General features: G+C 44.1%; 1 protein-coding gene across 1 annotated transcript in view; it reads left to right on the top strand.

Moving 5' to 3' along the window:
• The window catches only part of WDTC1 (WD and tetratricopeptide repeats 1), a 77,551-nt gene that overhangs the window by 6,607 nt on the left and 46,419 nt on the right, over nt 1–24,525 (top strand). Inside the window, exons 2-3 of the mRNA XM_012498512.2 lie at nt 19,393–19,539; nt 21,606–21,689. Coding sequence (XP_012353966.1) covers nt 19,492–19,539; nt 21,606–21,689 — 132 coding nt within the window. The 5' untranslated portion in view covers nt 19,393–19,491. The remainder of the gene's footprint in view (nt 1–19,392; nt 19,540–21,605; nt 21,690–24,525) is intronic.

The following is a 24,525-nucleotide window of genomic DNA, read 5'->3' on the forward strand; positions in this document are numbered from 1 at the left end:
TATTTTTAGTAGAGACGGGGTTTTACCATGTTGGCCAGGCTGGTCTTGAACTCCTGACCTCCAGTGATCCTCCTGCCTTGGCCTCCCAAAGTGTTGGGATTACGGGGATGAGCCACCGTGCCTGGCCAGATGGCTCACACTTGTAACCCTAGCACTTTGGGAGGGTGAGATGGGAGGATTGTTTGAGGCCTGGACTTCGAGAACAGCCTGGACAAAATGATGAGACCCCCATCTCTACAAAAAATAAAAATAAAATTAGCCAGACATGGTGATTTGCGCCTGTAATCCTAGCTACTCAAGAGGCTGAGGCAGGAGGATCCCTTAGGCCTAGGAGTTCAAAGTTGCAGTAAACTGTGATAGTGCTACGTTCCATTCCAGCCTGGGGAACAGAGCTAGACCCTTTCTCTTTTTTTTTTTTTTTTTTTTGAGACAGAGACGGAGTTTCGCTCTTGTTGCCCAGGCTGGAGTGCAATGGTGCAATCTCGGCTCACTGCAACCTCTGCCTCCCGGGTTCAAGTAATTCTCCTGCCTCAGCCTCCTGAATAGCTGGGATTACGGGTGTGCACCACCACACCCGGCTAATTTTTTGTATTTGGTAGAGACAGGGTTTCACCATTTTGGTCAGGCTGGCCTCAAACTCCTGACCTCAGGTTATTCACCCACCTCGGCCTCCCAAAGTGTTGGGATTACAGGCGTGAGCCACCGCACCCAGGCGACCCTGTCTCTTAAAAGCTCAAACAGCAATACAGAGCCCACTGGGCAGGGGACAAGACATCAAGGTGAGTTTTTATCTAAAGCTTCCCAGAAAGTGAAGCATTGCTTAGAAGCATCTCTCTTCTACAGAGAAAACCTCAAGCAGTCCTACATGGGATTATTTAAGCCAGGAGCCTCAAAGATGGCTAAGAAGTTTCCTAAAGATGCTTTGGTGATGAGTCTATCCTACCAGCGAAACCTTTCCCAAAAACTGTCCTTGTGCCAACTTTGTCCATGACCCTGAAATGGCACTCTTTAAATTTGTGTTTGAGATCAGCAGAGTCAAGGCAGCTTAACCCTAAGGAATGGTAAGAGACAAAGTTTCAGCAGCTTTCTGAAATTGTATCGATACTGATATTACAGGTGTGAGCCACTGCTCCCTGGCCAGTAATTTTTTTTTTTTTTTTTTTTTTGAGACAATGTCTCACTCTGTCACCCAGGCTGAAGTGCAGTGGCATGATCTGGATCTTGGCTCACTGCAAGTTCTGCCTCCCAAGTTCAAGTGATTCTCCTGCCTCAGCCTCCCGAGCAGCTGGGATTACAGGCACCTGTCACCATGTCCGGCTAATTTTTGTATTTTTAATAGAGACAGGGTTTCACCACATTGGCCAGGCTGGTCTGGAACTCCTGACCTCAAGTGATCTGCTCGCCTTGGCCTCCCAAAGTGCTGGATTACAGGTGTGAGCCACCACACCTGGCCCAGTAGTTATTTTTTAGTGGCCAACGGCCTGGCCCCTGGAGTCAGACTGTATAGGTTGACTCTCTGTCTAAGAACTGTGTAACTTTGGCAACTTCACTTTTCTGTGCCTCACATCCTGCATCTGTAAGATGAGGATAACAATAGCCCCTGTCTCATAGGATTATTATGAGGAGTCTATGAGATGACACTTGTAAAATGTTAGAATGTTCAATAAATATTATTTAATAGGATCAGCGTCAGGCAGTTTACATGCAAGCGCTTCTGTTCCTCCTCACCCTGCAGAGGTAGGTATTATCAGATTAGGAAACTAAGGTTTAAAAATGTCAAGTCAGGGTCTGGCACGGTGACTCATGCCTATAATCCCAACACTTTGGGAGGCTGAGGTGGGCAGATCGCTTGAGCCCAGGAGTTTGAGACCAGCCTGGGCAGCATGGTGAAACCCCATCTCTACAAAAAAAAAATGCAAAAATTAGCCAGGTGTGGTGGCGCATGCCCATGATCCCAGCTACTCGGGAGGCTGATGAGATGGGAGGATCTCTTGGGCCGGGGAGGCAGAGGTTACAGTGAGCTGAGATCATGCTACCACAATCCAGCCTGGGTGACAGAGCCAGACCCTGTCTCAAAACAAATAAAAAAATTTTTTTAATTAAAAAGATGAAGAGACATAAGAAGTGTAGAAAAGAAAAAGAAATTTTAAAAAAATGTCAAGTCAGACAGAAAATAGGTGTCAGAGCTGGGATTTGAACCTAAGATCTGTTAGGTCCACAGCTATGCTCTTCATTTTATTATGCTCTTTCTTTTGTTTTGTTTTGTTTTGTTTTTGAGATAGAGCCTCACTTTGTCACACAGGCTGGAGTGCACAGGCACAATCATAGCTCAATATAACCTCAAACTCCTGGGCTCAAGCAATCCTCCCTCCTCCCTCCTGCCTCAGCCTTCCTAGTAGCTACGACTACAGGAGTGTGCCACCATGCCTGGCTAAATTTTTAAAAATTTTTTTGTAGAGACAGGGTCTTACTCTGTTGCCCAGACTGCTCTCGACCTCCTGGCCTTCAAGTGATCCTCCTGCCTCGGCCTCCCAAAGCACTGAGATTACAGGCATTAGCTACCACACCCGGCCTTATGCTATTTCCAGTGACCTTTATGCATTGAAAGTGAAGCTGAGTCCTTGCTTCGTTGCATCTTTCGTCTTTTTTGTAGGATTGCTCCAATAGAACCACTATAAATAGAGTGAAAGGAAACTTGCATACATCTTTGCATAATTCAGAATGTTGAAAGGGGGTCAGCTGTCACCCTGGTTGGGGGCACGTCTCTGCTATGGGAGGTAGCATGTCCAGAGGAAAGATAATACAGATGTTTTAGGTTCCATCTCTGGTCTGCTGCTAACCAGTAGTGTCTACTTAAAATCTCAGCATAGTGTCATCGGAAGGGGTTTTGTAGCTTATCTCAGAGTCCACCTCTCATTTTATAAACGGCAGAATAGACTGAGAGAGCAAAATGCCTCACTCAGGGTCATACAGCCAGTTAAAGGCAGAGGCTGCCCTGGAGCACAAGACCCTAGATCTCCCAGTCCAGTGCTGCTTCCTCAGTACCATGTAGTGTTCTGCTTCACTTCTCCCTTGTTAAATGGGGATTATTATCGTACATGAATATTCATAGCAGCATTATTCATAGCAGTGTTATATTAGCTTTCTAGCTTCCTCAAAGGATTGTTGCAAAGTTCAAATTAAAAGCTTGAACAAAAGTGCTTTGATAGGTATAAAACATTGTATGTATGTAAGGCAGTCATGCCATTATTCATTCAGCAAATATTTATTGGTGCCTGCTAAGCTTACATCACTCCTGGAAGACCAGGGGGATCAATGGATGAATCGGATTAAGAGCAGGCCCTCAGCATGCTTTTAATCTTCTAAGAAAGAGAAGCCACGTAAATAACCACAGCTCAAAGTAGGAGATAGATGAAGGAAAAGCTAAGAATGAAATTTTCTTTTCATAACCTGTGATTTTGAGGTAGAGAAAAGAAACGGTTTTTTTTTTTTTTTTTTTTTTTGAGACGGAGTCTTGCCCTGTCACCCAGGGTGGAGTGCAATGGCGCGATCTCGGCTCACTGCAACCTCCGCCTCCTGAGTTCAGACGATTCTCCTGCCTCAGCTTCCCAAGTAGCTGGGATTACAGGTGCCTGCTACCATGCACAGCTAATTTTTATATTTTTAGTAGAGAGGAGCTTTCACCATGTTGGCCAGGCTGGTCTCGAACTCCTGACCTCGTGGTCCACCCGCCTCGGCCTCCCAAAGTGCTGAGATTACAGGCATGAGCCACCGTACCTGGCCAAGAAAGAGTTTTAAGGTATTTCTTCTTTATTGACATATAATTCACGTACCATAAAATAGACACTCTCTTAAATTATACAATTCATTGGTTTTAATATAGTCACAAAGTTGTACAACTTGTCACCACTATCTAATTCCAAAACATTTTCATCACCTAAAAAAGAAACACATACCCTTGAGCGATAGCTCATTCCTCCCCGACACTCCCATCTCTTTCTGTCTCTGTAGGTTTTCCTATTCTTGACATTTCACATAAATAGAACCATACAATATGTGGTCTTTTGTGACTGGCTTCCTTCACTTAGCAGAATGTTTTGAAGTTTCTTCAATGTTGTTGTATGAATTAGTACCTCATTCCTTTTTATGGCTGCATAATATTCCATTACAGTGGATATTAACACATTATATTTATTCATCAATTGATGGCCATTTGGGTTGTTTCTAATTTGGGCTATTATGAATAATGCTGCTCTGAGTATTCATGTACAACTTTTTGTATGGACATGTGTTTTCTTTCTTTTTTTTTTTAGACTGAGTCTTGCTTTGTCACCCAGGCTGGAGTGCAAAGGCATGATCTCGGCTTACTGCAACCTCCGCCTCCCAGGTTTAAGCGATTCTTCTGCCTCAGCCTCCCGAGTAGCTGGGATTACAGGTGCCTGCCACCACAGCTGGCTAATTTTTCTATTTTTAGTAGAGATGGGGTTTCACCATGTTGGCTAGGCTGGTCTCAAACTCCTGACCTCAGGTGATCTGCCCACCTTGGCCTCCCAAAGTGCTGGATTACAAGCATGAGCCATTGTGCCCAGCCATTTTTTTTTTTCTTTTTCTTGAAACAGGGTCTCACTCTGTCACCCAGCCTAGAGTCCAGTGCCACAAACATAGCTCACTGCAGCCTCAAACTCCTGGGCCTAAGTAATCCTCCTGCCTCGGACTCCCAAAGTGCTGGGATTACAGACGTGAGCCACCGCACCCAGCCTATTTCTGCATTATTATTTATTTAATTAATAAAAAAATTTTTTTGAGACAGTCTCCCTCTGTTGCCCAGGCTGGAGCACAGTGGCATGATCTCAGCTCACTGCAACTTCTGCCTCCTGGGTTTAAGCGATTCTCCTGCCTCAGCCTCTCGAGTAGCTGGGATTACAGGTGCCTGCCACCACGCCCGGCTAATTTTTGTATTTTTAGTAGAGACAAGGTTTTACCATGTTGGCTAGGCTGGTCTTGAACTTCTGACCTCAAGTGATCCACCTGCCTCGGCCTCCCAAAATGCTGGGATTAGAGGTGTGAGCCACCGTGCCCGGCCTTGTGCAGGTTTTTTATACAGGTAAACTCATGTTATGGTGGTTTGTTGTGCAGATTATTTTGTTACCCAGGTACTAAGCCTAGTACCCAATAGTTATTTTTTCTGATCCTCTCCCTCTTCCCACCCTCCACCCTCAAGTAGGTTCCAGTGTCTGTTGTTCCCTTCTTTGTGTCCATGAAGTCTCATCATTTAGCTTCCACTTACAAGTTAGAACAAGCCATATTTGGTTTTCTGTTTCTGCTTTAGTTTGCTGAGGATAATGGCCTCCGGCTCCATTCATGTTCCTGCAAAGGATATGATCTCATTCTTTCTTATGGCTGCATGGTCATTCCATGGTGTACATGTACCACATTTTCTTTCTTTCTTTTTTTTTTTTTTTTTTTTAACTTGTGAGATGGAGTTTCGCTCTTGTTGCCCAGCCTGGAGCGCAATGGCGTAGTCTCAGCTCACTACAACCTCTGCCTCCCGGGTTCAAGTGATTCTCCTGCCTCAGCCTCCCAAGTAGCTGGGATTATAGGCTCCTGACACCATGCCCGCCTAATTTTGTAGTTTTAGTAGAGACGGGGTTTCTCCACGTTGGCCAGGCTGGTCTTGAACTCCTGACCTCAGGTGATCTGCCCGCCTCGGCCTCCCAAAGTGCTGAGATTACAGGCGTGAGCCACTGTGCCCAGCCTGTACCACATCTTCTTTATCCCATCTGCCGTTGATGAGCATTTAGGTTGATTCCATGTCTTGGCTATTGTGAATAGTACCACAATGAACATACTGCACAGTGTGCATGTCTTTATGGTGAAACTATATTCCTTTGGGTATATACCCAGTAATAGGATTGCTAGGGCAAATGGTAGTTCTGTTTTTAGCTCTTTGAGGAATCTTCACACTGCTTTCCACAATGATTGAACTAATTTACACTCCCACTAACAGTGTAAAAGTGTTGCCTTTTCTCTGCAACCTCACCAGCATCTGTTATTTTTTGACTTTTTAATAATAGCCATCCTGACTAGTGTGAGATGGTATCTCATTGTGGTTTTGACTTGCGTTTCTCTAATGATCAAAGATACTGAGCTTTTTTTCATATGCTTGTTGGCCGCATGTATGTCTTCTTTTGAAAAGTGTCTGTTCATGTCCTTTGCCCACTTGATGGGATTGTTTGTTTTTTTCTTGTACATTTGTTTAAGTTCCTTATAGACGCTGGATATTAGACCTTTGTCAGATGCATAGTTTGCAAATATTTTCTCCCGTTCTATAGGTTGTCTGTTAATGATACACTTTAAAATGATTAGTTTCATCTTATGTGAATTTCACTTAAAAAAAAAATTTTTTTTTTTTTATTCAGAGTCCTGCCCTGTCACCCAGGCTGGAGTGCAGTGGTGTGATCTTGGCTCACTGTAGCCGAAACCTCCTGGGCTCAAGCAGTCCTCCCACCTCAGCCTCCCAAGTAGCTGGGACTGTAGGTGTGCCACCATGCCCAGCTAATTTTTTAACTATTTGTAGAGACAGGGTTTCACCATGTTTCCCAGCTGGTCCCAAACTCCTGGGCTCAAGCAATCTTCCCACATTGGTCTCCCAAAGTGCTGGGATTATAGACGTGAGCCACTGCACCCAGCCTTAAATTTTTTAAAAAGAAACCATATCCTGGCAGGGCTCAGTGGCTCACACCTGTAATTCCAGCACTTTGGGAGGCTGAGGCAGGCAGATCACTTGAGGCCAGTACCTCAAGACAAGCTTAGCCAACATGGCAAAACCCCATCTCTACTAAAAATACGAAAAATTAGCCAAGCATGATGGCGCATGCCTGTAATCCCAGCTACTCTGGAGGCTGAGGCACGAGAATCACTTGAACTTGAGAGGCAGAGGCTGTAGTGAGCCGAGATGGCACCACTGCACTCCAGCCTGGGCAACAGAGTGAGACTGTCTCAAAAAAAAAAAAAAAAAAAAAAAAAAGCCATATCCTTTAGTTGTCACTTCTCCATCCCCCCATTCCCTTCAGCCCTAAGCAACCATTAATCTACTTCCTATTTCTATTCTATTTTGTTCTATTTTATATAAATGGAATTATGCAATATGTAGGCTTCTTTCACTTGGCATAATATTTTCAGAGTTCATCTATGTTGTAGCATGTATCAGTACTTCATTCCTTCTTATGGCCAAATAACATTCCATTGTATGGATATACCACATTTTGTTTATCTATTTATCAGTTGATGGATGTTTCCACCTTTTGGCTATTATGAATAATGCTGCTCTAAACTTTTTTTTTCTTTTTGAGACTGAATCTCACTCTCACTAAGGCTGGAGTGGCATGATCATAGCTCACTGTAACTTCAAACTCCTGGGTTCAAGCAATCCTCCTGCCTCAGCCTCCTGAGTAGCTAGGGCTGTAGATGCATGGCCACCACACCTGGCTAATTTAATTTTTTGTAGAGATGGGATTTTGCTATGTTGCCCAGCCTAGTCTTAAATTCTTGGCCTCAAGTTATCCTCCCTCAGCCTCCCAGAGCACTGGGATTACAGGTGTGAGCCAGTGCACCTGGCCTTGCTATAAATACATTCTTGCACAGATTTTTGTGTGGCTTTTCTTCACTTTTAACAAAGTCACGATTTTCCTTCTGATTTTGCGTTTCAAACCTATCAGGTGATAAAGACATCCTATACTTTGCCCCTGCCATCCTACAATGAAATACCCCTTGTCAGCTTCATCTCTGATAAGGAAATTTGGGGCGGGGGAAATGTTATAATCCATGCCACTGAACAAATATTAACAGGGGTTACCAGGTTTTAGTAGAATTCAATTTAGCTAACATTTGTTGAGCACCTACTGCAATCCAGATACGATACTGTTATGTCCTTTTTTTTTTTTTTTTTTGGAGACAAGAGTCTCGCTGTATCCCCTAGGCTGGAGTGCAGTGGTGCAATCTCGGCTCACTGCAACCTCCGCCTCCCAGGTTCAAGCGATTCTCCTGCCTCAGCCTCCCAGGTAACTTTGTATTTTTAGTAGAAACGGGGTTTTGCCTTGTTGACCAGGCTGGTCTCAAATTCCTGACCTCAGGTGATCCACCCACCTCAGCATCCCAAAGTGCTGGGATTACAGGCATGAGCCACCACACCCAGCCCTGTTATGTATTTTCATATATATTTTATCATGTATTCACAACAACCCATTAAAGTAGGTGTTAGCATCCCCATTTTACAAATGAGGAAATTGAAACTCAGAAAATTTAAGTAACTTCCCTACGTAGGTACTAATTGGTACACTGAGGGGGAAGCTGGAATTCAGGCCCAGGTGCCTAAGTATTATATGTTTTTCTCTTTCTGCTGCATTATCCAGAGCCAAACAAGGACTGTAGCACACATGAAAGGAGTGGTTCTTCATATTTGGATATTACCATTCAATTCTTAGTTCTAGATGAGTGATCTTCACAAATGTACTTTGTTCTAAGTCATATTAACCTCAGGCTATTATATTACTGATCACCTTGGCATTATGATTAGACTAATTCCTCCAAATCAAGCTGTTAATTGACTTGTTTTTTTTGTTTTGTTTTGTTTTGTTTTGTTTTTGAGACAGAGTCTCACTCTGTCACCCAGGCTGGAGTGCAGTGGTGTCATCTTAGCTCACTGCAACCTCTGCCTCCCAGGTTCAAGTGATTCTCCTGCCTCAGCCTCCCGAGTAGCTGGGATTACTGGTGCGTGCCACCACTCCTGGCTAATTTTTTTTTTTTTTTTTTTTTTTTTAGTGGAGACAAGGTTTCATCATATTGGCCAGGCTGGTCTCGAACTCCTGACCACAGGTGATCTGCCCACCTTGGCCTCCCAAAGTGCTGGGATTACAGGTGTGAGCGACCGCACCTAGCCAGACTTCTATTTTTTTGTTAGTGTCCTTTAAAATCATAGAGATAGGCTTATAGAAGAAAGTTTTCCAGTAGCCTAAGTTAAAAGTTTATAGAAATGATGGGGTTACGTGGTGATATGCTGCGCATTTTAGAGCTCCAGGAATAGAATAGCTTTTGGGAGGTATAACATCTGCATAGCAACTCATATTTTCTTTGTAACATTATGTCTTGTGTCTTCTTCTGTGCCTTAAGTATTTTTATGTTTTTCATAATCCCAGCTCCCAGAAATCAGCTGCTTTTTTTCTCCTTAATTCATTGAGTATCTACTAGAGCTGGTCCACAATATCCTAACCTAGAATAGACCTTTGGGCCCGGGCACAGTGCCTCATGCCTGTCATTCCAGCAGTTTGGGGAGCTGAGGCAGGAGGATTGCTTGAAGCTAGCCAGGCAGTCGAGACCAACCTGGGCAACATAGCAAGACCCTGAATTTAGAAAAAAACAATAATTAGCTGGGAATGGTGGTACATGCCTGTAGTCCTAGCTGCTTGGGAGTCTGAGGTGGGAAGAAGGACTTGTGAGCCCAGGAGTTCAAGGTTATAGTATGCTATGATCGCACACTATATAGTGGTGATAGAGTAAGACCCTGCCTCTATTAAAAAAATCAAAATCTGCCAGGCATGTCAGCCTAGCCAACATGGTGAAACGTCGTCTCTACTAAAAATACAAAAATTAGCCGGGCATGGTGGGGGGCATCTGTAATCCCAGCTACTCGGGAGGCTGAGGCAGGAAAATTGCTTGAACCCAGGAGGCAGAGGCTACAGTGAGCTGAGATCATGCCACTGCACTCCAGCCTGGGTGATAGAGCAAGACTCTGTCTCAAAAATAAAAAAATAAACCTGCCAGGTGTGGTGGCTTATGTCTGTAATCCTAGCACTTTGGGAGGCTGAGACGAGAGGATTGCTTGAGCCCAGGAGTTGGAGACCAGCCTGGGCAGCATGGTGAGGTCTTGTCTCTACAAAAAAAATTTAAAAATTAGCTGGGCATGGTGGCACACACATGTGGTCCCAGCTACTCAGGAGGGTGAGGTGGCAGGATTGCTTGAGCTGGGGAGGTCTAGGCTAGAGTGCAGTGATGCAATGATTGCACCACTGCACTCCAGCCTAGGCAACTGAGCGAGATCCTATCTCAAAAAACAAAAATAAAATTAAAAAACCTTTGTCCTCAAGCTAGAGAAATTTTTTGTTGAGCTTTTATATTCTGCAGACAAATTAGCCATTAATGTTATTAGAGCTTCAAGTATGCAAATCAGGGTGTATTGTTAACTGTGCTCTCTTTAGAATGAAGAATACACATTAAAGGTTACTTGTGCCCAGGCACATCTCAGCACTTTGGGAGGCCGAAGCAGGCAGATTACTTGAGGCTAGGCATTCGAGACCAGCCTGGGCAACATGGTGAAACCCTTTCTCTACAAAAAAATACAAAAATTAGCCAGGCTCGGTGGCACATGCCTGTAATCCCAGCTACTCGGGAGGCAGAGGCATGAGAATTGCTTGAACCCAGGAGGTGGAGGCTGCATTGTGCTGAGATTGCACCACTGCACTCCAGCCTGGGTGACAGACCGAGACTCCATCTCAAAAAAAAGAAAAAAAAAAGGTTACTTGTGGTCTGTTATGGTCCCTGTGGTCCCTTTTTTCCATTACAGTTTTCCAAGTTGTCTTTCTTATTCTACTATGATGTGTTTAGTTCATTTCCCTCACTGTCATTTTTGTGCTTCTAAGATGTAGGAACAAATGAGTATAAAGGTTTAACTTATTAATTCATGTTCTTTCTGATTTTTTTGTTTGTTTGTTTGAGATGGAGTCTTGCTCTGTCACCCAGGCTGGAGTGCAGTGGCTCAATCTCGGCTCACTGCAAGCTCCACCTCCCAGGTTCACGCCATTCTTCTGCCTCAGCCTCCCGAGTAGCTGGTACTACAGGCGCCCGCCACCACGCCTGGCTAATTTTTTGTATTTTTAGTAGAGACAGGATTTCACCATGTTAGCCAGGATGGTCTCAATCTCTTGACCTTGTGATCTGCCCGCCCTGGCCTCCCAAAGTGCTGGGATTATAGGTGTGAGCCATGGCACCCGGCCTAAGTTCTTTCTGAATTTAGTGTCCTACCTATGTCTTTTGGTCATTGGTTACATTTCCCTTTTTTAGTCTCTTTATGGTGCTCTGATTACAATGGCCTTGTAGTCAATGAAGGACAACTGTATTGCCTGTCTTTGCTTTTTGTTGTTGGTTTTTTTTTTTTTTTTTCCAGACTGATTCTCACTCTGTCACCCAGTCTGGAGTGCAGTGGTGCGATCTCTGTTCACTGCAACCTCCATCTCCCAGGTTCAAGTACTAGTCCTGCCTCAGTCTCCTGAGTAGTTGGGACTACAGGCGCCCGACAGTACACCCAGCAAATTTTTGTATTTTTGATAGAGACAGGGTTTCACCATGTTGGCCAAGCTGGTCTCGAATTCCTAACCTCAGGTGATCTGCCCGTCTCGGCCTCCAAAAATGCTAGGATTACAGGTGTGAGCCACCATGTCCAGCCTATTGTGTGTCTTTGAAGAGAAGTATCTGTGTTTGGTGTTTGGTTTAGTCTCTGCTGCATTTCTTTTCTTTTTTTTTTTTTTTTTAGATGGAGTCTCACTCTGTCACCCAGGCTGGAGTGCAGTGGTGCAATCTCGGCTCACTGCAACCTCCGCCTCCCGGGTTCAAGTGATTGTCCTGCCTCAGCCTCCCAAGTAGCTAGGACTACAGGCGCGTGCCACCACACCTGGCTAATTTGTTGTACTTTTAGTAGAGACGGGGTTTCACTGTGTTAGCCAGGATGGTCTCGATCTCCTGACCTCATGATCTGCCCACCTTGGCCTCCCAAAGTGCTGGGATTACAGGTGTGAGCCACTGCGCCCGGCCTCCTCTCTGCTGCATTTTCTTCTTCTTCTTCTTTTTTTTTTTTTTTTAAGAGACAAGGTCTTGCTGTGTTGTTCAGGCTGGTTTCGAAGTCCTGACCTCAAGCGATCTTCCCACTTCTGCCTCCCAAAATGCCGGGATTATAGGCGTGAGCCACCACATTCAGGCATCTGCTGTATTTTCAAAGTTTATCACAGTGCCTGGCATAATAGGCATTGAAAATTTTATTTTATGAATTCTTAGTCACTAATTTCAGCCTTTTTGCCTCTTAGCAGAACTGAACATTGTGTAATTTGCATACTGCACCAGATAGAAATCCCCTTGATGTAGTCTTTTCAAGTGTTTAATCATATATGTAACTTTATTGTGTCAATTCCAAATCTCTCATTCATGTCATTTTATTTCTGAGCTCAAAGCCCTCCTTAAAATAATGCTTTTAAAATTTGATCATGATTAAATCTTCTCATCCTCAAATAACTATTGATTTATTGATCTGATTATTTGTGCTTGAGAGACTTTTGGACTGAAGTATGAAACTTGTTATGCCCCTTGGTAGATTTAAGGGTATTTCCTTCCTGATGTGAACCTTTTAAATAATCTCTACTTAGAAGTGTTTCCAGTTTTAAAAACAAAAACAAACCAAAAAAAACCGATTTTTTAAAATAAAGTGTTTCTAGTTAATGTTTGCCTGCCTGTAAAAGCTTGTGGAAAGGCACTGAGTCTCTTTTCTTGAGAGGAGAGAAGATAGGTATGCTCCAAGATGAGCTCTCTACCAGTATGTTATCATTTCTTCTCAGGATGGGAGCAGAAATATTCACCAGAATGCTAACCAGGCCAGGTGTGGTGGCTCACACCTGTAATCCTAGCACTTCGGGAAGTGGAGGCGGGTGGATCAGTTGAGGTCAGGAGTTCAAGATCAGCGTGACCAACATGGCGAAACCCTGTCTCTGCAAAAAATACATAAAAAATAGCCAAACATGGTGATGCACGCCTGTAATCTCAGCTACTTGGGAGGCTGAGGCACAAGAACCACTTGAACCTGAGAGGCAGTGGTTACAGTGAACTATCGTGCCACTGCACTCCAGCCTGGGTGACAGAGTGAGACTGTCTCAAAAAAAAAAAAAAAAAAAAAGAATGCTAACTAGGCATCAGTTGTATTAAATTTTGACTTTTTTTTTTTTTTTTTGAGACAGAGTTTTGCTCTGTCGTCCAGGATGGAATGCAGTGGCGCGATCTCGGTTCACCGCAACCTCCGCCTCCAGGGTTAAAATGATTCTCCTGCCTCAGCCTCCCCAGTAGCTGGGATTACAGGCGTGCACCACCACGCCTGGCTAATTTTTTTTGCATTTTTAGTAGAGATGTGGTTTCACCATGTTGGCCTTGAACTTCTGACCTCAGGTGATCTGCCCACCTCGGCCTCCCAAAGTGCTGGGATTACAGGCATAAGCCTCCACACCTAGCCAAATTTGACATTTTGTTTTTTTTTTTTAAACCTGTCTACCAATTTGATCCCAACTTCCATTTTACCATTTACCTGAATTGTGGTTTCCTGCTTGTCTGGTTTCTCTTTTCCCCCCATTCTTGTTCCTTTTAGTATTTCCAAGCCACACACCAGCCTTAGCTAAAAACCCCTTGTCTTTGATACTGAGCTCTCTTAGTATGGCTACTATGTGTTTCATCTCATTATTCCTCCGTGTCTATCACAGTGCTTGGTGCTAGGTAAATACCCAATTAACATTTTAAGAAAATTAATGAATAAGTCATGGCAATTTAGTGGGCTCTTTTGGTGGATTCTCATAGTGATCGTTACTCTAGGAAATTACATACCATAGTTGTCAAGAGAATGGACTTTGGAATCACATGGCCCTGGGTTTGAGTTCCTGTTCCAGCTCCAGTTTTAGCTGTGTAACATTGTGAAAATTGTTGCATGTCTATGAATATGTTTCCTCATATGTAAAATTATGACAGTAAGAGCATCTACCCTACAAGCTTTTTTTGTTTAAGACAAGTGCAGTAGTGAAAAGAGGGTAAACAGTAGAACAAGGAGTTCGATATGTAACTGTGAATAATCAATTGAGATAACTTGGTACCTTCGGACCAGCCCATAAAACTTTTTTTTGCTGAGGTGGAGTCTCACTCTGTCGCCCAGGCCAGAGTGCAGTGGCACGATCTCAGCTCACTTCAACCTCTGCCTCCCAGGTTCACTCGATTCTCCTGCCTCAGCCTCCTGAGTAGCTGGGATTACAGGCATGCTCCACCACACGCAGCTAATTTTTGTATTTTTAGTAGAGATGGGGTTTCACCATGTTGGCCAGGCTGGTCTCGAACTCCTGACCTCAGTTAATCCTCCCATCTCAGCCTCCCAAAGTGCTCGGATTACAGGCATGAACCACCGCACCCAGCCAAAACTTTTTGAACCACTCTTCTGGGGTCTAGCACTCTCTCCCTGGAAGTGGTTTTCCCCCAGTTCTTTGCTGCTTCTTGTCATTCATGTTTCAGCCTAAATGTCATCTTCTCAGAGAACCCCTCTCTATCAGGCAGGATTTGTAGTTGTATGCAACAGAAACCAACTCTGGCTGATTATTGAAAAGATATTAAGGAAATTCACAAAACATCAGGGAAGGTCATAGAGTTGTGCTTGAAGAATGCTAGAACAAGAGAAACTAGGCAGCAGGCAGAACCCACAACTAAAATCATTCATACACTCAGCCTGGTGAACACACTGTTGCCACCACTACTTACAAAGCTAACACCATCTGCTGCACTGGACTTAATGGCCACTGTGGCCACCCCTTGCTACACTCCAGGTGGACTCTCTGTGGTCCTCTGACTCTGAGACACTAGATCCCAGTTCAAGGTTTAGGGGTGATGTGTCTGGTTGGCATAGCCTGGGCCATATATTCACATTATAGCTGCAAGGGAGCCTCAGAAAGAGAATCTCAGTCACCTCCTTTCTCACTTTATAGTGGTAAGGGGCTCTGCTTCCCACTAGACTCAAAAGGGGAATTCCCAAAATATAAGAAGCGTTCAAATGCTGAGAAGCTAGAAAATTCGACAAATGTCCACTACAGTTTCTTGGACCTGAAGTCTAAAAGTAGCTCACCAGTCATTGTCACTTCAACTTGTGTTATTGTCATCATACACTTTCCACTACTGGATATTTTCTTATTTTTATTTATTTCATTGTTTATTGTCTGTCCCCTCCTGCTAGAATGTAAGTACCATGAGCAAGGACATTGCCTGTTTTGCTCATTGATATATCCCTTCATTCTGTGCCAGGAACAGCACCTGGCATATAGTAAAAGCTCCTTATGTTCATTTGTTGAATGAATGACTATAAAACCCTTAGCACAATGCCTGGCACGTAGTAAGTGCTTAATATTTGGCAACATATATTTCTTTTTTTTTTTTTTTGAGATGGAGTCCCGCTCTGTCACCCAGGCTGGAGTGCAGTGGCGCAATCTCGCTCACTGCAAGCTCCACCTCCCAGATTCATGCCATTCTCCTGCCTCAGCCTCCCGAGTAGCTGGGACTACAGGCGCCTGCCACCACGCCTGGCTAATTTTTTGTAGTTTTAGTGGAGACGGGGTTTCACCATGTTAGCCAAGGATGGTCTTGATCTCCTGACCTCGTGATCCGCCCGCCTCGGCCTCCCAAAGCGCTGGGATTACAGGCGTGAGCCACCGCGCCCAGCCTGACAACATATATTTCTTAGCAAATAAAAACATTTATATTCTTAAAAGAAAAAGCTTTTGATTTACATTGTTTCATTTGACCTCCACAGCAGTCTTCCAAGGAAAAGGGTATTGGGGGTAAGGAATGAGCCTTTTTTGGGTGAAGCGTACGTAACCCCATCAGTGTTTGTTCCAATGCGTCCTATGCCTGTGAGTCACAGGAATGAGTGTCTACTTGGAAAGATTAAGAGACTTAAGCAAGGCCACACAACTATTCTTTCTTAATACCAGATATACTCACTTCTTTGATGTTTTTTCCGATGTAATCATTCTCACCTCATATTCTTGGTGATTGTGGGGAAATCATTGTTGTTGTTTGGCTCTGACCAGTATATCACAAAGCAGAGCTATAGATGCCATTTCAGGCTAGTGTTTAGCTTACATTAATTTGTTCAAATTCACATTTTTAATTTGATGGTCAAAGACTCCTGCAAAAATCATCATGAAACTATATTTCTCAACTGGTATTCCTGGTGTTCTTGATGCTTACTCTTAAAAATGCCAGCGACTGCCATATCTCCCTGGTAATGACACTAAAATGGCAATGCTGAATGGCTTCATGTTGTAAGGGAAGGTTCTTGCCTGTTTTTTTGTTTGTTTGTTTTTTCTTTTTGAGACAGAGTCTTGCTCTGTCACTCAGGCTGGAGTGCAGTGGTGCACACTAGGCTCACGGCAACCTCCGCCTCCCGGGTTCAAATGATTATCCTTTCTCAGCCTCCTGAGTAGCTGGGACCACAGGTGTGTGCCACCACACCTGGCTAATTTTTGTATTTGTAGTAGAGACGGGGTTTCACCATATTGGCCAGGCTGGTCTCAAACTCCTGACCTCGTGATCCGCCCGCCTCGGCCTCCCAGAGTGCTGAGATTAAGGCATGAGCCACCGCGCCTGGCGGTTCTTATCTTTTAAAGAGCTTATGATCCTGCCAGCCACGGTGGCTCACGCCTGTAATCCCAGCACTTTGGGAGGCTGAGGTGAGAGGGTTGCTTGAGCCCAGGAGTTTGAGACAGCCTGGGCAACATAACGAGGCCCCATCTCAATTACAAAAAAAAAAAAAAAAAAAAATGGCTGGGTACAGTGGCTCACACCTGTAATCCCAGCACTTTGGGAGACTGAGGCGGGCGGATCACCTGAGGTCGGGAGTTCGAGACCAGCCTGGTCAACATAGTGAAACCCTGCCTCTGCTGAAAATACAAAAACTAGCCGGGCGTGGTGGCAGGTGCCTGTAGTCCGAGCTACTTGGGAGACTGAGGCATGAGAATCACTTGAACCCGGGAGGCAGAGGTTGCAGTGAGCCAAGATTGTGCCACTGCACTCCAGCCTAAGCAACAGAGCGAGACTCTGCCAAAAAAAAAAAAAAAAAAAAAAAGAAGAAGGAAGGAAGGGAGGGAGGGAAGGAAAGAATGGAAGGAAAGAAAGAAAGAGCTTGTTATCCCAAAATTGATTATGGAGGCGTTAGCCCCAAAGAACTCGGGCTGAATGAGAACATCTAATTTGGTAGCGAGTTTTTTTTTATTGTCCTACTGCATGCCTAGCACTAAAGGAAAACAATCTGCAATAACATAATGTTTAGGTGTCGAGTTTTCTTTTGTGGTTAAATGACAGAGGAAAGGAAGGAGTCTGCTCACAGATCAGGTGAAAAACCTGTGACTTCAGGAGAGGAGGCCAGCTGGTGAGAGATTGAAAAGTAGCCTTGTAAGGTCCTAATGACTGGCAGGGTTGGCAGAGAGAACTGGTGGACCCTGAGAGCCATCTTCTGAGCACAAAGGGCCAACATTGGGAAGAAAGACTAAACTTCTGTGTGGCTTCAGAGGTGGAACCAGGACTAAAAGGTGAAAATGAGAGGAGGCAGAACTTTCCTTGAAAGTCTAGTATTTTAAAATCTGATTACAAATTAGTGTGCTTTTATAGAATAATTTTGAAAATATTAAAAAGTAGAAAAAGTCATATCATTAACCAAAGAGAGCTATTGTTTTCTTTTTATTATTTTACTTATTTTTAATTTGTTTAGAGACAGGGTCTTGTTCTGTCACCCAAGCAGGAGTGCAGTGGTGTCATCATAGCTCACTGCAGCCTCAAAACTCCTGGGCTCAAGTGCTCTTCCCACCTCAGCCTCCTGAGTAGCTGGGACTACAGGCGCATGCCACCATGCCCAACTTTTTTTTTTTTTTTTTTTTTTTGGTATAGATAAGGTCTCACTTTGCTGCCCAGGCTGGTCTCTAACACCTGGCTTCAAGTAGTCATCCCACCTCAACCTCCCAAAGTGCTGGGATTACAGGCATGAGCCACTGTGCCCAGCCATATTTTGAGTTTTCTTACGATAAAATTGTTTTCCTTTTTTAGAGGCAGAGTCTTGCTGTGTTGCCCAAGGAGGACTTGAACTCCTGGGCTCAAGTGATTCTCCTGTCTCAGCCTCCTGAGTAGTTGGGACTACAGGTGCACAGCACTGCACCACCACACCTGACTTTTCTTTTTCTTATGGCAAATCCTCAGAAATAGAATTGCTTATTATTTTTAACAATCAGAGTTGTATAACACGGGAATAGGTTGCTTCAACAAGTGGTAAGGCTAGGCCAGGCGCAGTGGCTCATGCCTGTAATCCCAGCACTTTGGGAAGCTGAGGTAGGCAGATCTCTTGAGCCCAGGATTTCAATACCAGCTTCAGCAAGATGGCAAGACTCCATCTCTACAAAAAAAAAAAAAAAAAAAAAAAAAAAATTAGCTGGGAGAGGTGGTGTGCACCTGTGATCTCAGTTACTCAGGAGGCTGAGATGGGAGGATCACTTGAGCCTTGGAAGTTGAGGCTATAGTGAGCCATGATCATGCCACTGCACTGCAGCCTGGGTGACAGAGTGATGAGACCCTGTCTCAAAAAAGGAAAAAAAGAGTAGTGAGACTAAAAGCCTACCTACCAGGATGTTTTTGTTTGTTTTTTGTTTTTTGTTTTTGTTTTTTTGTTTTGTTTTGAGATGGAGTCTCACTCTGTCGCCCAGGCTGGAGTGCAGTGGCACAATTTTGGCTCACTGCAAGCTCTGCCTCCCAGGTTCACACCATTCTCCTGCCTCAGCCTCCCGAGTAGCTGGGACTACAGGCACTCGCCACCATGCCCAGCTAATTTTTTTGTATTTTTAGTAGGGACGGGGTTTCATGGTGTTAGCCAGGATGGTCTCGATCTCCTGACCTTGTGATCCGCCCACCTCGGCCTCCCAAAGTGCTGGGATTACAGGCGTGAGCCACCACGCCCGGCCCTACCAGGATGTTAAAGAAGGATTTCTTTATTAGGTTGGGTCTTGGACACAGTCACCATTACATTCCCTTTACACCGTTTGATTCTGTGAATCTATTGGAGGCTTGAGAGTTCTCTCTGTGATACTGATTTGGTTTCGGGGAGGGCCAAGCTGAGGATCAGAGATTTGAAGCATAACTAAAAGTTCAGACGAGCTGCCACAGATGCCTGCTGAGCAAGTGAAACTTGATGTCTTTCTAGCTTTGCCTTGTTCTAACTTTAAGGATATGCTACCATTATCCTTCATACTTAAACCCAACCTGCCATTTTCTGATGAAGCATAACATATTCCTTCCGTGTTTGTTCCAATGCTTGTTGGGACTGTGCTACTGTTCTCCCCACCCACTTCACCCATTCCAGAGGTTTTTCAACACTATGGAGCAGGGCCAGCCCACCATGCCACAAATGACAGGCAAGGGCCAGTTCACTGGATGGGCTGTTTTAGGGGTGGAATTAGGTCTTGGGAGTCACCTTATTATCCATCCTCCAAAGTTTGATGGTTTTTTTTCCCCCAGGTAATTAAATGTGTATTTTGTGGACCTGGGCTTGGCTGGAATGCTCAGGGGTCCTGAAGATCCTTTTATAGCTTCCTTCTGTTGAACCATTAAGAAAAGATGGCAAAAGTCAACATAACTAGAGACCTCATCCGTAGGCAGATCAAGGTAAGCAGCCCAGACTTCTGAACCAGATCATGAGATCCTTTCTTTCCCACAGATTGATTTTACAGATGAAAAAACTGAAATCTACAGTCTGTGACTTGCCTAAAGTCACATAGCTAGTTAGTGGCAGACCCAGGACTAGAATCAACGTCTCTTTCTCTCCATCTTGTATTATCTAAGAACATGGATTTCATGGAGACTCTCTCCACATACTTGTGCCTGGGCTGCTGAGATTAATGCAGGCTGGCAAGGGAGGGGAGCTGTCAATGTGTTGTGCAGATACATACACATCCTTGTGTTGGGGAGGTGGTGCACAAGAGCAAATATAACTTCTTCATGTTGCTCCAGCTGCCAAGTTGTATATGTAAGAGATCCTGGGAGAGTATTAGTCCCAGTTCAGCTTGTATTCTCTTTGAGGCTCTCCTGTGCTAAAGCCTGTCCTCTGCAGTTTGTATGTAGAAAACACTCTGATACCTGTGAGATAAATGGATGACTGGGCAGTCAAGTTCAGTTAGTGAAGTGGCCCCAGGCTTTGTTAGAGAAACCCTCAGAAAAGGAGCCATAGAGGTTTAATGGAATACATTAAACCAAGGCATGATGTGCTCCAGCACTGGTAAGAATCCCCAGCTGGAGTCAGGAGCTTCATCTCACCACTACCCTAATTAACTAACTATAGGTCTTTAGTCATTTTACCTCCTATGCCTCAGTTTTATGTTGTTAAATGATGATAATGGCTGTCTGCCTGACCTTGAGAATGAAATCTGAATGAGCTTGAGAAAGTTCTTTGACAAGTTAAGTGCTAAAAACTACTAAAAAAAAATTTTTTTTTTTTTTTTTTTTTTTTTTTTTTTTTTTTTTTTTTTTGAGACAGAGTGTCGCTCTGTTGCCCAGGCTGGAGTGCAGTGGTGTGATCTCGGCTCACTGCAAACTCCACCTCCTGGGTTCAAGCGATTCTCTTGCCTCAGCCTCCCAGGTAGCTGGGACTACAGGCACCCGCCACCACGCCCAGCTAATTTTTTGTATTTTTAGTAGAGACGGGGTTTCACCGTGTTACTCAGGAGATCTTGATCTCCTGACCTCGTGATCCACCTGCCTTGGCCTCCCAAAGTGCTGGGATTACAGGCATGGCCACCATGCCTGACCTAGAAAAATTTTTAACTACAAATTTTTAAAAATCAAGTGGCATGCAGCATAAGCTGTGGTCACCATTTAGAAGGATTGAGTATGTGCCTCTGCGTGAGCCATGTACTTGGCATATTTGTGTATTTTTCCCTGCATCCCTGAATCCTTTTATTTATCTTATTTTTATTTTTATTCTTTGAGACGGAGTTTTGCTCTTGTTGCCCAGGCTGGAGTGCAGTGGCATGATCTTGGCTCACTGCAACCTCCACCTCCCGGGTTTGAGTGATTCTCTTACCTCAGCCTCCCGAGTAGCTGGGATTACAGGCACGTGCCACCATGCCTGGCTAATTTTGTATTTTTAATAGAGATGGGGTTATACCATGTTGGCCAGGCTGGTCTTGAACTCCTGACCTCAGGTGATCCGCCCTCCTTGGCCTCCCAAAGTACTGGGATTACAGGCATGAGCCACCATGCCCAGCCCCTGAATCCTTTTAGCTTTGTCCATTTGTGGAAGTTTTTTGTGTGTGATTTCATTAGACTGGGTGGTCCTCAAAGACAGGGGCCATTTCCTAGAGGCACGGAATCAACAGGGGTTTTTTTTCCCTTTGTGTGCAATATGTGCCCTAAAGATGATGCCCACCCTGTCCAACCTAAATATGGAACTATTCCCTATTGTTGTTTCCAATTTTTCTTCTTTCCTTTTTAAAAATTTTTTGCTTTCTTAAAAAAAAAAAACTGAACAGCACAACTTAGTGCTTAATTAGATACTAGTGTCTTCTATTCTTCTCTAATCCTTGCCCAAGAATAATACAAAGTCCTATAGGCCAGTTCCTTGTTGTCTTCTTTAGCTCCTGTGGTGCCCAGGAAAGGGCTGGATATATAAGAGGCACATAATAAATCATATTTAATTGAATCAATGAAAGCACGAATTTGTTTCTGTCCCCTAGGAGCGGGGTGCCCTGAGCTTTGAGCGGCGCTACCATGTCACTGACCCCTTTATCCGGCGGCTGGGCCTGGAAGCAGAGCTGCAGGTAAGAGATCCAGTTTGCACCCTAGATGCGGATGGCCTGCTGTCCATTCTCTGCCTGCAGAAATCCTCTTGGCCTTATCAAGGCATAAACAAGTGTTTCTCTGACAGTTACTTCTCCAGTAGACAACTAAATCTGAATCAAGATCAGCAATTGACATAGTCACGTATAAATTATTATTTTTTATTTTATTTTTTTTTGAGATGGAGTCTCGCTCTGTCACCCAGTCTGGAGTGCAGTGGCGTGATCTCCGCTCACTGCAAGCTCTGCCTCCCGGGTTCACGCCATTCTCCTGCCTCAGCCTCCTGAGCAGCTGGGACTACAGGCGCCCGCCACCACGCCCGGCTAATTTTTTGTATTTTTAGTAGAGACGGGGTTTCACCATGTTAGCCAGGATGGTCTTGATCTCCTGACCTCGTGATCTGCCCGCCTCGGCCTCCCACTGGGATTACAGGCGTGAGCCACCGCGCCTGGCCTTAAATTATTTTTTTGGACATATTATTTGCTTTGTGCTTTAAAAAAGTTTGTTCAATTCCATACCACTATTTTTACTATTGGCTTGGGCAGTGAATACAGATTCCTACCTATATACAGGAATATAGAATTTATAGTGTTTTCATATACATATACACATAATGTATATGTGCACACACACACAAACACACACACTTTCTTATTTTAGCATCAAAGCAATGCTGTAGGGATGTAGACTGAGAATAGGTATTTAAAAAAAAAAGACCAGCTCATGCCTGTATTCGCAGCACTTTGGGAGGTCAAGGAGGGTGGATCACTTGAGGTCAGGAGTTTGAGACCAGCCTGGCCAACATGGTGAAATCCCAACTCTACTAAAAATACAAAATTAGCAAGGCATGGTGGTGCATGCCTGTAATCCCAGCTATTCGGGAGGCTAAGGCACGAGAATTGCTTGAACCCAGGAGGCGGAAGTTGCAGTGAGCCAAGATAGTGCCACTGCACTCCATCCTGGACAACAAAGGGAGACTCTGTCTCAAAAAAGAAAAAAATAAAAGAAGGCCAGGCTCAATGACACATGCCTATAGTCCCAGCTATTTGGGAGGCTGAGACAGGATTGCTTGAGCCCAGGATTTCAAGTCCAGCCTGAGCAATATAGCAAGACCTCGTTTCTAAAAATTAAAATAAAATAATAAAATGTTTAAAAAAATACAAAACCAAAAACCAAAACACTTGTTCAAGTTTGTCCTGTCCAGTCCATGGATAGGCCAGACCTTTGGTCCAGAAATTCAGCTTTTTCATTGTGTCTGACATAGAGACTCCACAATGTTAGTTCCGTTCTCTTTTCTTCCTCAACATCATGTGTTTTGTGGGTCTTTGTTTTGTTTTGTTTTGTTTTTGGTAGAGTTGGGGTCTTGCTATGTTGCCCAAGCTGATCTCCAATTCCTGACCTCAAACAGGTCTCTCACCATGGCCTCCCAAAGTGCTGGGAATTCAGGCGTGAGCCACCTCACCCAGCCAAGATCACATTTTGAATCTAATTTTTTTTTTTTTTTAAACAGTGTCTTGCATTGTTGCCCAGGCTGGAATGCAGTGGTGCCATCATGGCTCACTGCAGCCTCAACTTCCCGGGCTCAAGTGATCCTCCTGCCTCAGCCCCCTGAATAGCTGGGATTACAGATACATGCCACCATGCCCAGCTAATTTTTGTATTTTTTTGTAGAGACAGGGTTTCACCATGTTGCCCAGGCTGGTCTCAAACTCCTGAGCTCAAGCCATTCACCTGCCTCAACCACCCAAAGTGCTTGGATTACAGGTGTGAGCTACTGTGCCTAGCCCACACTGTAATCTTAAAAGAAATTAGTACTTGTTGAGTTTTGGCATAGTATCAAAGAAAGATATACACAGTTACCTGAAAAGGCTATTCAAATATTCCTTCCAATTCCAGCTTCTTTGTGAGGCTGGATTTTTTTCATATACTTCAACCAAAAATGACATTGCAATGGGCTGAATACAAAAGCAGATGAGAATCTACTGGTCTTCCATTAAACTAGACATTAAAGAAGTTTGCAAAAATGTAAAACAATGCCACTCTTCTCATTAAATTCTTTGCCTTGGAAAATATAGTTATTTCATTTAAAATGTGTTTTTTATTGTTGTTTTTTAGCGAATTAATAATATGCCAGCCTGGGCAACATAGTGAGACCGTGTCTCTACTAAACATTTTTTAAAAAATGAATTAGCCAAGCATGGTGGTGCATACTTGTCCCAACTATTTGGGAGGCTAAAATGGGAGAATCACTTGGGCCCAGGAGGTTAAGGCTGCAGTGAGCTGTGATTGTGCCACTGCCCTCCAGCCTGGGTGACAGAGTGAGACCCTGTTAAAAAAAAAAAAAAAAAAATGCCGGGCACAGTGGCTCACGCCTGTAATCCCAGCACTTAGGGAGGCTGAGGTGGGCGGATCACCTGAGGTCAGGAGTTTGAGACCAGCCTGACCAACATGGAGAAAGCCCATCTCTACAAAAAAATACAAAAATCAGTCAGCCACGGTGGTGCATGCCTGTAATCCCAGCAACTTGGGAGGCTGAGGCAAGAGAATCGCTTGAACCCCGGAGGTGGAGGTTGCAGTGAGCCAAGATCTCGCCATTGCACTCCAGACCTGGGCAACAAGCACAAAACTCCATCTCAGAAAAAAAATATATTTTAATTTCTAATGTGATAAATATTGACAGATATCACCCATATAAACAAAAGCTCTTTGGGATCCTCAGTTGTTTTTAATAGCGTAAAGGGGTCCTGAAACTGAAAATGTTAAGAACCACTGCTCTATAGAGCCATGGAATGGGATACCTGAATAATATCTCCTGGG

The sequence above is a fragment of the Nomascus leucogenys genome, chromosome 24, assembly GCF_006542625.1.
Source record: "Nomascus leucogenys isolate Asia chromosome 24, Asia_NLE_v1, whole genome shotgun sequence".
Classification (NCBI taxonomy): domain Eukaryota; kingdom Metazoa; phylum Chordata; class Mammalia; order Primates; family Hylobatidae; genus Nomascus; species Nomascus leucogenys.